Here is a 13146-nt window from a genome sequence, read left to right as displayed (position 1 = left end):
ACTCATTTCATTTAAAATAAAGGGTAACACTATTTTACAGTGTCCTTGTTACAAGGACCTTTATTTTAAGGTGTCTTTGTTACACTGTAATTATACATTTAGGGACTGAGTAATATTAAGTAACAACATGTACTTACTATAGGGTTAGGATTTGGGTTTGTTGCATGTAATTATGTATAATGTATAGTTATTACTATAGTAACTTGTAACATATGTAATGAAAGTGTAAAATAAAGTGCTACCATGATTTTTTTAAAATATAAGTATGTAAAAACATGTAAGTGCATTGCATCAAATGATTAATTTAAATCTAAGTATAAAGACAACTTATATAAAGTGGGACCAAATTGTTTTTTACAATGCATGAAAAACAATCTAGATATGGCAGAGATGGGTTAAAAGACAGAAAGTGGAAGAATTTTATGATAAACATGCAGTGAAAGAGTCAGCAAATGATCACAGGATAATTTCTGTCGTTTCTAATCATTGCATGACATCACACAGATCCGTCTCTGGTCCCCTAAACTCTTTGCAGATGGCCACGACTGGAAACTGAAACTCTGTCTCGCAGCATAAACAGAAAGGACCGCTCTGTGACGGACACAAATGTGGGAGAGTCAAAACATGTGGGATTTGAAACCATTACATCTGCCTGCTTTGACAGCTTTGACCCCTAATCATCCCCGTATTGACCTCAACCTTCCTTGAGGTCAACCATCAATTGGCTGTTTGTCTTTTTGACCCGTTCCCTGACTGATTAAGGGAAGTGCATTTTTATTGATGGCTAAAAGTCACAGCGAGGCCACGATGTGCACTTGCTGTTCCTGCGCTGATTCCTACTTAATTGCCTATAAGTTACACGGTCGTCAAACGTATATACAGCCTGCTCTGTTCCATCTTCCCAGGACACACTAGCGAAAGAGCAAAACTTCCTGTTTCCCTTACATGGTCTGAAATGTCAAACTCGATCTAATGTGCAAATTTATCTGGCGCATAAAATAAATATCTCTTCATATTGGACTGTGCAGCCGTAGTTTTGTTAAATATCATGCCGTTAGGGGTAAATATAAGGGAACATGTGAAAAGAGAGCAGCCTTAAAAAAAGGTGTTCACAAGTTTAATTAATTTATTTAATGTCTTGACTGAATTAAAAATGTTAAGTTGCCATGATTTAAAATCTACCATTATTTGTTTTAATTTTATACATGGCTTAAAACACTCAATTATATGTGATTACTCTGGTTTTCTATTAGAAGGGAGACCAAAATCTTCATATTTTCTATTTTATTATATAACACATAATGAATCCTTCATTTCTCTCTCTTTCTTTCAAATCATTCCATTTGATTCATTTATATGTCTAAAAGAAATTTTATCTGTCTAATTTTAGATAGCCAAGCTGAACTTGTTACCAAGGTGTTGGGTGATGTTCCTTGCACAAATTTAGGACAAGCATGGTTAATATTACTCATGCTAAGATTATTATGTTATTTCAGTCCTGCAATAAATGTGGTTTTATTAATGGAGAGGACTAGGTTGCATCTCATAAAAAACATATTTATTCTGAATTCATTAATTCAGATGTAGGAGTGTTACTCCACAGCTTCACTCAACACATCTGAACAAAAAAGTTCAAGATTTATTCTGCCTATATGGCACACAATCTAACACTGCCATTCTTTCTCTGAATTTTGAACGTATGAACTGCAAATTTAGGCTTTGGGTCATGGTGGACATTCCTCACAGGCTTGCCTTGTAACTAGGAATATGGTCAGGCCTGTGCCAAAGACTCTTCCATCTTAATTTAACACAAGCTCACGTTCACTCGCCCTGCCATATGGAGCCCACGCATCAGTCTGTCTTCTCAAAGTCTACATTTATCCTTTCCTGAGGTGTTTCTCCTTTAAAGCGCATAAATAATTCCAGATGGATCAAAGATGTGAGTTTGCCTTTAAAAAGCTGTTGTAAAGTGGTAGTGATTGTTTGGTTGCCCTTTGTAGGGCAATTAACGGTGCTTGACTTTTTAACAAAATACAGTTGAGGAATGGTTGGGGGGACAGAAGCATTTGTCCTCTGCGTGTTAACATACAGACATATAGACATACAGACAGATATATATATATAAAAAGAGAGAGAACAGAAGAGAAAAAGAGAGAGAGAAGAGAGAATTAAGGAGACTTAGCTGCAAGTTGTTATTTATGGTTTTCTGTCTGGATGAAGTGTTATGTCATGGCAATGGGCCAAACACATGAAATCTGTCAAAGATGGCTGCCAATTTAAATGAATTAATAGGTGACATTTGTGAAGAATCACTCTGAGAGACATTTCAAAATATATGTGAAGTATTTAGACTGTGTCGTGGTTGACATATTAACATGGCATGGATTCCACTAGACCCCCGAAGGTGTGCTGTGGTATCTGGCACCAAGATATTAGCAGCAGATCCTTTAAGTCCTGTAAGTTGCGCGGTGTGGGGCCCCCACGGATTGGACTTGTTTGTTCAGCACATCCCACAGATGCTCGTTGTTGCGCTCCTCAAACCATTCCTGAACCATTTTTACTTTGTGGCAGGGCGCATTATCCTGCTGAAAGAGGCCACAGCCACCAGGGAATACCGTTTCTGTTACGTACTGCTCCGAGACAGAGGTTGAGGATCCAAATGCAGCTTTATGAAAGGGTAATTCACACTCGTGGTCAACAAACAGGCAAGGGGTCATAAATACAATTCTCATTTTTCTACAGTATCGATATCAGCTGCGCTCTCCTCTCCTCTCCGACCGACAGCGAGTTGACACGCACCCGCCTCCTCTCATTCAGTCCAGTTAACCCTCTGAACATGGCGAACGCGTGTTCTGCTGGACATTTCCTCATGACTGTGTGTTACTATTGGTGTGACCGGTCTGAATTTCGCGCGGGGTTGCACATAACGTTAATTCTACTAATTCCCGCAGATTTCGCGCTCGCGTCTGAAGCGCACACACACATACCGTCACACTGACATACAAGTGCAAAAATGAGCTCCTTTTTCCAGCTTATTAATGGTCAAATACACTCAAAAATGTCTCAATGCCCATCTTGGTGAGTTTTAACGTAAACACAGTCGTAACCAGCTCACAGGAACAGTGTTTAGGATCCATGCGTGCATGCGTCAGGTCTTAAAGGGACAGAAGTTATTTATTATTCAAACTACAAAAAGACAAACGATCACTTACGAGCACACATATTCTGAATGCCTTCGGCAGAATTTAAATGAGCCATTTTAATCAAGATTAATTCCAAGATTACAGTAAGAAAAACAGCAAAAAAAATTATCAAACAGGTGCATCTAATTTAGAATATTAAATGGAGTGGAGGTGGACATTTTAAAGGCAGACTAAAACAGGTCTTTGAGGATCAGAATTCTAGCTGATAGACCGGTGTTCAAATACTTATTTGCAGCTGTATCATACAAGTAAATAGTTAAAAAATCATACATTGTGATTTCTGTTTTTTTTTTTTTTAGATTATGTCTCTCAAAGTGGACATGCACCTACGATGACAATTTCAGACCCCTCCATGATTTCTAAGTGGGAGAACTTGCAAAATAGCAGGGTGTTCAAATACTTATTTTCCTCACTGTATATATATATATATATATATATATATATATATATATATATATATATATATATATATATATATATATATATATATATATATATATATATATATATACGTCATACATACACACATACATATATATATATATAATTTTTTTCTTTTTTTAATTACACTTGACAGTGTTTGACCACCAAGTACTTTTACTTGCCAACACTGGCAACCAAACCATCCACCACAAATGAAGGTGGGTGAAGGCACCCACTGTTGCTAATGGTAATCATGGGAAATCAGACATCAGCGTTGCAGCAAAAGTAGCAGACGTGAGTTAACTCAGGCTAATTTGGCAGCACATGCCAGATCACACAGATAAGCAGTTGATCTAAACAAATTACAGGGCCTCCCATAGCCCCACACAGAGCGCTTACTCCTGCCACAATCATGGGTGCTTCTGGCAATAAAGCAAAAGTGAAACTCGATACAACTGTTTGACGTTTCCCTTTCTCTGTGGATTTCATGCTTTTTATCACCAAGCATGCTCTTTCATTAACCTATGACCTCTCTACCACTAGGAGTGGAGGATGGCTCAGTGGATGTGAAGAGGGTAATTGGAGCAAGAAGAGGAGGATAAACAAAATTAGCCGTTGACTCCAATAGTCTGATGTATAGTTTTCTTGGACTGCTAAAAATAAACACTTTTCGTACAATATTTAAACACTTTTTATGCAATAGTTATACAAAACAATACAGTTAAACTCAACTGGCCTATACATATAAGCATATATCCTTTAAAGTTGACATAAAATGGAAGTTATGATAGACTTTTCTTCACTATTGTGACATAGAGTGAAACGTGAAATGTCTTCTCAAGAAAAAGTGTAGGGCGGGATTTGATTTTGTCCATTGGAAATTGATTGAATGGTTGTTTGCTATTGACGTGATGTCATGTGATTGACAGGTTGTCCCACCCTAGTGCCAGTAAACACATCATCAGAGAAGAGATGTCGCTTCAAGCGGGGGTAGTTATTTGATTAAAGGGTTAGTTCACCCAAAAATGAAAATTCTGTCATTAATTACTTACCCTCATGTCGTTCGACACCCGTCAGACCTCCGCTCATCTTCGGAACAGAAATTAAGATATTTTAGTTGAAATCTGATGCCTCTGAAAGTCCTCCATTGGCTCAATGGTACTCTACACTCTCAAGACCCTTAAAAGGTACTAAAGATGTCGTTACAAAGTCCATCTCACTACAGTGGTTCTAAAATAACTTTATGAATCGGCGACAATAGTTTTTGTGTGCAAAAAAACCCTAAATAACGACTTACATAGTGATGACAATTTCAAAACAAAGCATCATGAAGCTTCGAAGCGTTATGAATCACTGAGTCGATTCAGCGGTTTGAATCGCCAAATTTCAGCAGTTTGGCGGTTTGACACGCGATCCGAATCATCATTCGGCTCAGTGATTCATAACGCTTCGAAGCTTCATGATGCTTTGTTTTGAAATCGTCATCACTATGCAAGTCGTTATTTAGGGTTTTTTTGCGCACAAAAACTATTGTCGCCGATTCATAAAGTTATTTTAGAACCACTGTAGTGAGATGGACTTTGTAACGACGTCTTTAGTACCTTTTAAGGGTCTTGAGAGTGTAGAGTACCATTGAGCCAATGGAGGACTTTCAGAGGCATCAAATTTCAACTAAAATATCTTAATTTCTGTTCCGAAGATGAGCGGAGGTCTGACGGGTGTCGAACGACATGAGGGTAAGTAATTAATGACAGAATTTTCATTTTTGGGTGAACTCACCCTTTAAAGATTATGAGGGCACATGAAATAATGAGGCCCCCAAATAAATCATTAAATATTGCAAATATACCATAAAAATACAATAGCCTAATTCATGGTGACTATAATATTGTCATTCTATTTCAAATAATTAAATTATAAAATTATAACAAACCATGTCAGTTTTCTAACTGTGTCTAACTGTAAAGAATTAACATTATTTTACATATTTAAAGTAAATGTCAGACCATTTGTCATAATAAATAATAAAAAGGTGACTAAATCTATATTTTGGTTTATTATGAAAAAATGTCTGAGGACCGAACTAATTTTTTGTTGTTGTTGCTGACATTTAAAATATCTTTGGGCACATATCAAAATAAACCTGTTCCTTTCGTGTGCTAATAGGATGTATGCACTATTTAGAAACAATAAGCAAACAAAAAGATTTACTGCATCTGCTGAGATCCAGAAGTGTGCGCTAATGAATGCTTTCCTATTCCATCGGTTGGTGGAGAACAGCTCGACTGTTTTCAAGAAAACTTACAAAAAGAGTCTAACAAGTCAATGTCAGCACTGAAAAATTGTCTTTACTTAAAAAATAACACATGATACAAAAGTTATATTTTTATTCGTAACATTACACTAATATCATAGACTGTAAAAAAAAAAAAAAAAAATTCTAAAACAAACAGGCAAATTCTGAGGGCACACGCGAAGGGGGCCTTTCTAAGGGTCTTGAACGTGGCAGTCAGTATACACAAACATGGCGGCCAGATGAGAGCGTAAAGTTAATTTCCGTATGTGTATGTTGAAAAATAACATTTTAACCAACTTATATATTTGTATTTGATAACCGATTTGAAAGTAACTTTATAGTGTACTGAAAATGGCTGCGTGGGCTGGATTTTCAGACGAAGAACTACGAAGAATGCAGCACAACGGCGATCTCAGTGAGTACAAATGTTTGAGAAGTTCAGTCGATTTACTTAAACTTATTTTGTTAAAGACACAAAATGTCCCGTTTCTCAGAATAGCGTATCTAGGTTCTCTTTTAGGTAGGCAGTCCACTATATTTTGATACGCAGCCACTAACTTTAATTGTTGGTGAATTCTTCTGATAAATCTGCTGTAATCTTCTTAACCCAGTAAACCAGGCTGTGCCTGTCACATTGGGTCGTGGCCGGAGACCTGCTCCGACAAACCGGAGCAGACAGCAGCTTCAGCGGGAGAGGGCTCTGCAGCTAGCAGCCAAACAGAAGGAGGGCAGCCACTCTCTTCCCCTTGACCAACAGCTTACCAAGCCTCCAGACACACCTGTTGTCAGTCATCCTGCTCCTGATAAATCACGGGACGAGTCCAAACCGTTGGAGTCGCAACTGGTTAAGCATGAGGAAGAACCTGTTGACCGAGAATCCCCTATGGAGTCTGTACAACCTGCAGTCGTCAAGGAGTTGGACAGACAAGAAGTGGAATTGTTAGTAAGTCTAGTTCCTTTGCAAAATACTGCCTCAGATATTTGTATGCTGATGTAAAGATATTTTAGTTTATAGAATATTAAGTAGTGTTATTACTATACAAAAACATGTTTTCACACCAAATTTAGAAGAAAACATATATTCTGAATAAAGAAAATGTGTATTTATTTGCATTGTGAGCAGGGTTGCCATGTTTTTTATTTGTAATTCATCACCTTTTATATTATCCAATATAAAAATAGCCTGTCCTAATACTGTATGTGTTTCAGTGCTTTTATATATCCATATCTCAAAAAATACAAACTGTATGAATCAGTGTAGATGACCATATGTATGTTGTTTTTGTGTTGTAATGACTTCAAATGTAAGACTCCACCAAACTTTTCTTATAATAGGCGAGAGAAGAGCCGTCTGCAGCATTTGCAGTGGGAGCAACGGATAATGGAAGAGAAGAATAAAAAAAGAAAAGCTTTCCTTACAAAGACCATTGCTGAAAAGTAAGAGCAAATCTCATTTTAAACCATTATCAAAATCAGTCTGCCTGGAGTATGATCACCTTAAATGAAAATCCAAAGATGATATTTTCAATGATATTTCCCAGGTCCAAACAGACACAGGCTGAAGCTGTGAAACTGAAGAAGATCCAAAGAGAACTTCAAGCACTGGATGATTCGGTGTCCAATGACATTGGGATTCTCAGAAAACTGATAGAGCAGTCCAGCATGGATTATTCCCTGGCATGGTGATTATTCATTTCTGGCCCTTTTTTACGGTCTATTACAAGTTCACAGTAACTTCTTGTTGGAAGCAGCGTCAGTTTGTGTGCCACTTTAAATGTGTCATGAACTGGCTTTTTTTTAAATATATACTGTTGTCTGAGGTCAACTTATGACGTTTGCATGGTTTTTACATTCAAAAACATCATAATGAATAAGCAATAGGCTATTTTCTACCCTGGTTTTGAGGCTCTCCTGCACGCTCGGATTTTATGGGCGTGCCGCACTGAAAACTTGGAAGTAAATGCCCACGGCTAGGATTGGATAAGATTTGCATATTTAATGAGCTGCGGCTACACCGTGAGGGATTGTTTTGAAAGTGGCAACCGGAATAATTCATCCCACAGGGCTCGCAAAACGTCTTTATCCAACAAACACAATGATTTATCTCTCATCCACCTGCGATTGATTGTAATGTTATTTTTGTATTACTTGGCCTGCCCGATCGGTGGATATAAGCGCGAACCGTGCATCACACACAGACACGCGCGTGCCAGTACGTTGCAGACTGCATGATCAAAACTTCCGCGATTTTATTTTTCCTTCAAATATCAAGTCAAGAGAGTGAACAACGCACCTCAAGAACCACTAATAAAGGATTCTCCAACCTTTGACCGCGTGCTAAGGTATGTTAAGTTAGAAACGTACACAATCAATAGATCTATATCAAACGATCTGTAACAATGCAAAACTGTCACATATAAAAAACATGTTTTACTCACATTAGTGGGTTGCTTCATTCATTCATGTAATCTCATCCTGTCTGCAAATCTAGTCTCTTGTTTACGAACGAATCCGTGATCAGAAATGAAGGAACAAACGCAAAGTCTTCCCCACGTGAGCTGGATATTCATTAAAAATAAAGTTCATCCATGCATTCATAATATTGGAATCCGAATCAAGCTTATGCGGTATGTTTAGAAATTCGATGCAGTTTAGCTCTATGTAGGCCTGTGTTATGTTAGTGGCGTGAGTTGGTGGGCGGGGCTACAGAATCAGGCGTTGTTCTTCTTCTGTTGAGGCGGTGCTTCCCTACACTCAGACGTCATAGCCGGGCACATTCTGAGATTGATCGTTTGCTGGGCCTGGTGTCTATAAAAGCTTTTCTTTGACTAACAAGGAAGTTTTCAGCTCTGAAACTTACACAATATTCTTATATTACCATGACCTTTTATATATCAAAAGCTCAAGGGAAAGTTGATTTCTAAATTCATCACCCCTTTAAAGAAGAACTACTTCCATGAAAATGAGTGATTATTTTGCTTAGGGGGGAAAATACTGCCCTCTAGCTTTACTGTATTAATTCGGCCAAATTATTACTTCTAGCAGAACATTTGCATGCCTATTTTAACCTTGTGATTCGGTTTATTTCTGGACACGTTTTCAACTCTCTGTATTTAAAATGTCTATGCCAATCTCCTATCCTTGACAGGAAGCGCTTTGAGAAAGCAGAGGCCGAGTATGTCGCCGCTAAGATGGACTTGCACAGGAAGACGGAGGTGAAAGAGCAGCTGACGGAGCACCTGTGTGCAATCATCCAACAGAATGAGGTGCGCAAGGCCTGCAAACTGGACGAGTTGATGCTTCAGTTAGAGCTTAATGCTGAGGAGGTCCCCAGCCCAGAGGAAACGGATCTAAGGGACAAAGAGAGGGAGGGCAACTCCCAGCATGTTACTGAAAACGGTCCCGCAGCAGACATGGAGCAACGTACAGACATGGATGGCTCAAGTCTGAGCAAAGACTGTTCCATTACAGAACCAAAGATCAGCCAAGACAATCAGGAGAGCAAAGCAACAGATGTTTCGGAAGATGGGCTAAGCTAGCTTCCAAGCATTATCAATTTAATAGTGGCTGTATGAGTTTACATAACACTTGCTACCAGGTTTATAAGTTTCTTCATTGTGAGATTGTTGAACAAACCAATAACCATGCATTTGTGAGTGAAACGTTGACATTTTGTGAGACGCAAAGACGACCTCATTCCATTACTACTAACACTAAAATGCCTTTTTTATCATGGCGCTCAGATAGTGATTAGGATCTTTTAAGCTCAGATGTTTTAATCTGTCTTGCATTAAGAAAACAGAATATGAATCTCTTGAAAACATTGTGCATCTTTAAAACACTATAAAATACTAAATACTGTTAACTTTACTGATTGTTCCATAACTGTGACATTATTCAAAATGGAATAGTGGCAGATGGTCTGGTGGTAGTTTGTAGTTGTGATTTATTTCACATGATGTTGCACTAGTGAAGGGTGGAATCTTTTATCTGTATATGGCAGTTGTCTCATAAAAATAACTTTATGCGAATGTTAACAAATCAATAACAGCAGGGGTTTTTTATCATAGAAATCTGGCAGTTTGTTCGGCAGAGATGAGAACAATTTTGTACTGTAGTGGAAAAAACTATTGGAGTGTAGGAAGTGGAATACCATAGCTGTTTTTCTAAATACATATGTATATTTTTATGCTCTTTCTAATAAATCTCAGATGCTCCATGCAGAGCTCTTCACCAACTCTAAAAATCTTTAACATGCTATTAAAATTTCTTTCGAATTTTCTGTAATGTATATATTTTTGAATGCCATTCATTTAACCATATTCGTGTGCATTATAATAGGTATGAACTGAAGTATGTTATGAATTCAATATTTTAATTATCTGTTGGTGAATAAAATATTTTATTACAGTTAACCTGTTTTGTGCTTTTTTCCCCCCACACCGCTCCATGTTTGAAACCCACTGGAAATCCCGTTTGCATTTTTGCTTATTTTAAACATTGTTTAGTGGTAACGCATTTGTTATTTGAAAAGAACGTTGAAACTGTTGATTTAATATTTTCATATTTTATAAACGAATTTAGGGAAATTCTTGATTAAAAAATTGTAAACACTTAGTGAGCACTTTTAAAATATTAATATGTTAATATGCCTAAAATGAATGTATTAAATATGGTCATCGAATCACCACAATACGAAGTACAATGTTATTTTCTATTCTGGTTTAACAGTATAAAACAAGGACGGACAAATCCTGGAAGTAAATACAAAAAAAGAGAAAAGTGAAGCCCATTTTTGTGAGCGCATTTCTGATTTATGTGCCCTCAGTCCGCCGGGACAGGTTGAAAAGACTCCGTAACTCGAGAAACTCGCGGGAAAAAGGAAAAAAAGCACACAAGACCAACTTTTATTGAAACATTCTGCCTTCTGTAAAGTCAATGGTTATCCAGTTTTGATAATGACAATTTGGCTACCCGCAAGCAACATAATGAAAATCAGCTACTACTAATTACGTAAATGTTACCTTCGTTTTTTCATGTTAATTAAAATCATCTTCCGTTGTAACCATAAAATAAATTTACTGTCTAAAAACCCTAGTACAAAATCGACCGAGATAGTTATGGAAATGAAGTGCAAAATGTTGTTTTTTTTATTGTACGCAGATTAAAATAAGGCACGAAAGCTATTAGAATCCATAACATAAATCTTAAAACAAAACCAAGCCTACTGCATTAATTTCGTGAAGAAAAAAAAATATTAGACAGATTTAACACTGAGAACAATATTACATAAAAAAAGGTTAGCCTGTACCTATTTGTAAATGGATGATTTATTACAAAAAGGTCTCTTTCAAGTGTTTTTCAAACTGTGCTCTAACAAGTCCGACTAAATCCCCCCTGTTAGGAGAGCATTCTGATGTGTTAAACACGATCAAGCGCGGTAGTGCTGTCCATTGACCCCTGGTGCTGATTAGACGACCGCGAGCTCAGTACGCTTTTATTTCCCTAATTACAATTAAAGTGCCTCCTTCTGTGCTCGCGCTTCATATCCTGAGCGGGAAACACATGCAGACGTACACGCGCGCGCTCTGATGGTGTCAGGGGAATTCAAAAGTGCATGTCGCTCAACGGTCAACTTGCCAACCAAACAGGACGACTTCTGTTGTGGGTTGAATGGTAAAGCACATTTTTAAGACACTATTTTACTTATTGTCTGAAAAAATTGCCGTGATGCAGTAAATATAATATAGTTAAACGTAAACTAGGCCATATCAAAACATGTTTGTGAATAACTTATCACTACTGAAGCTGCATTTTTAGGCCTTTACTTTCTACTACCAAACCAAACAAAGTCACAATTTAAATTAGCCTTCGTCTTGCTTTAATTAGTGTGGTTACAATTCTCATAACAAATTGCCTTTTTATTATTATTTTCGTTCAACATGATCTTGTGTCTATTGTTTTAACTACTGTAAATTAGCCAATTTTAAACAAACGAAACACACGCGGTTTTAATTCATACGTTTTCATGGGTTTTCGATTCTGTTGATACAAAATAGCCTATATTTTCTGAGACGTGAACTGCATGTTTCTTGTTGTTCAGGGTTTTGTTTCGATAAATAATGAACTCCTTTTGTAATTCATGCGTTAAGATGGATTGTTGAGTCTGTGTTTATCAGAATGTCATTGTGTCAATCCACGGTGTAGGCTAGAAGTCATGAGTTATGTTTTCAACTATACACACATGTAGGCTACGTTATAAAATATTTTATATCTTAAAGTAATAGGACTAAATTTAGCCTACAAAATACATTTGGTGATGATTTGTCCGTAAGTGTGTTTAAAACAAAGTAGGTTCACTCAGAGCGAAATATAATAGCCTTTAATTTCGTTATTCTGTCCATCTTTTTACATGGTCTCCACTGTCATGGAAAACGGCGAGATTGTAATTTACAGGCCTGGAACACTCATGGAGATGAATAAAATCTTAAAATGTAAGTTATGGTGAAAATAGAGAATATAGGTTATGTGTAGTTTGTTCAATCTCAATCTAAGCAATCTTAAATGAATGGAAAAATCACGGAACGTCACTGGTCAAATATATTTTAAATCAATGGAAAAAGGGAAATGATGCAAGAAATTTGATCCAAGCACATTTTCAGGTTTCCAAATTATCTTTTTGTTCATTGGAACTTTTTTCCCCCTCGAAGTCATCATGAAACAAACAAACAAACAAAAACTTTTAAAGGTTGGATTTTGACAGACCATTAACAAATGTAGCATAATGCCTTTTTTAATCTGAGACGTCTGTGCTTAAACGATGATGGACATGTGCAACAAAGCTTTGACATTCGAGTAAAAAACGTTTTGCTGGTTGTGGTTGAAAGCACCGATTTTACAAACTGTCTTATATTGCACGATCACCCCGAGATTTTTTTTTCTTCTTTTTGAGAGAGAGAGAGAAAGAGAAGTCGCTTGTAGGACCTGGCAGCTGAGGGAATGTAGAGGGAAAACTAATGATGAAAAAGGTCTACTCCATCCCAACAGCGGCTTAATTAAATACATGGAAAGAACGAAAGCAGCACATCTGGTTTCAATCCGTTTTCCTTTGATGGCATCAAGTGTTCTTTTCCCAGATCTGGGACTGGAAGCTACGGGATGTCTGTGGCAGTGAGGAGCCTATAGACTCTTGCCATTGAAACACATGGACATCTACCTTGTGAA

The 13146-nt window shown here is 37.2% G+C and overlaps 1 protein-coding gene across 2 annotated transcripts; it reads left to right on the top strand.

Moving 5' to 3' along the window:
* Positions 1–6106: 6106 nt before the first annotated feature.
* gorab (golgin, rab6-interacting) lies at positions 6107–10337 on the top strand. Of its 2 annotated transcripts, XM_079832138.1 has the most exons (6): positions 6107–6184; positions 6264–6337; positions 6534–6861; positions 7258–7359; positions 7464–7604; positions 9071–10337. In XM_079832138.1, the coding sequence occupies exons 2-6, from the start codon at positions 6274–6276 to the stop codon at positions 9459–9461; spliced, it is 1026 nt and encodes a 341-aa protein (XP_079688264.1). In that variant the 5' UTR covers positions 6107–6184; positions 6264–6273; the 3' UTR covers positions 9462–10337. The 2 variants fall into 2 exon arrangements, with proteins under 2 accessions (XP_079688264.1, XP_079688263.1); XM_079832137.1 differs by having other exon boundaries at positions 6139–6337.
* Positions 10338–13146: the final 2809 nt, after the last annotated feature.

The sequence above is a fragment of the Gobio gobio genome (assembly GCF_949357685.1).
Source record: "Gobio gobio genome assembly, chromosome: 12".
Lineage (NCBI taxonomy): Eukaryota > Metazoa > Chordata > Actinopteri > Cypriniformes > Gobionidae > Gobio > Gobio gobio.
Note: the sequence above shows the minus strand (reverse complement) of the source record. Positions and strands in the feature narration are given on the sequence as shown.

Bases quoted from the DNA above. Each gene is read 5' to 3' on its own strand.
- gorab (XM_079832138.1), top strand. From the start codon at position 6,274: ATGGCTGCGTGGGCTGGATTTTCAGACGAAGAACTACGAAGAATGCAG. The intron at 6,862-7,257 runs GTTAGTAAGTCT...TTCTTATAATAG, and splicing joins GACAGACAAGAAGTGGAATT to GCGAGAGAAGAGCCGTCTGC. The intron at 7,605-9,070 runs GTGATTATTCAT...TATCCTTGACAG, and splicing joins ATGGATTATTCCCTGGCATG to GAAGCGCTTTGAGAAAGCAG.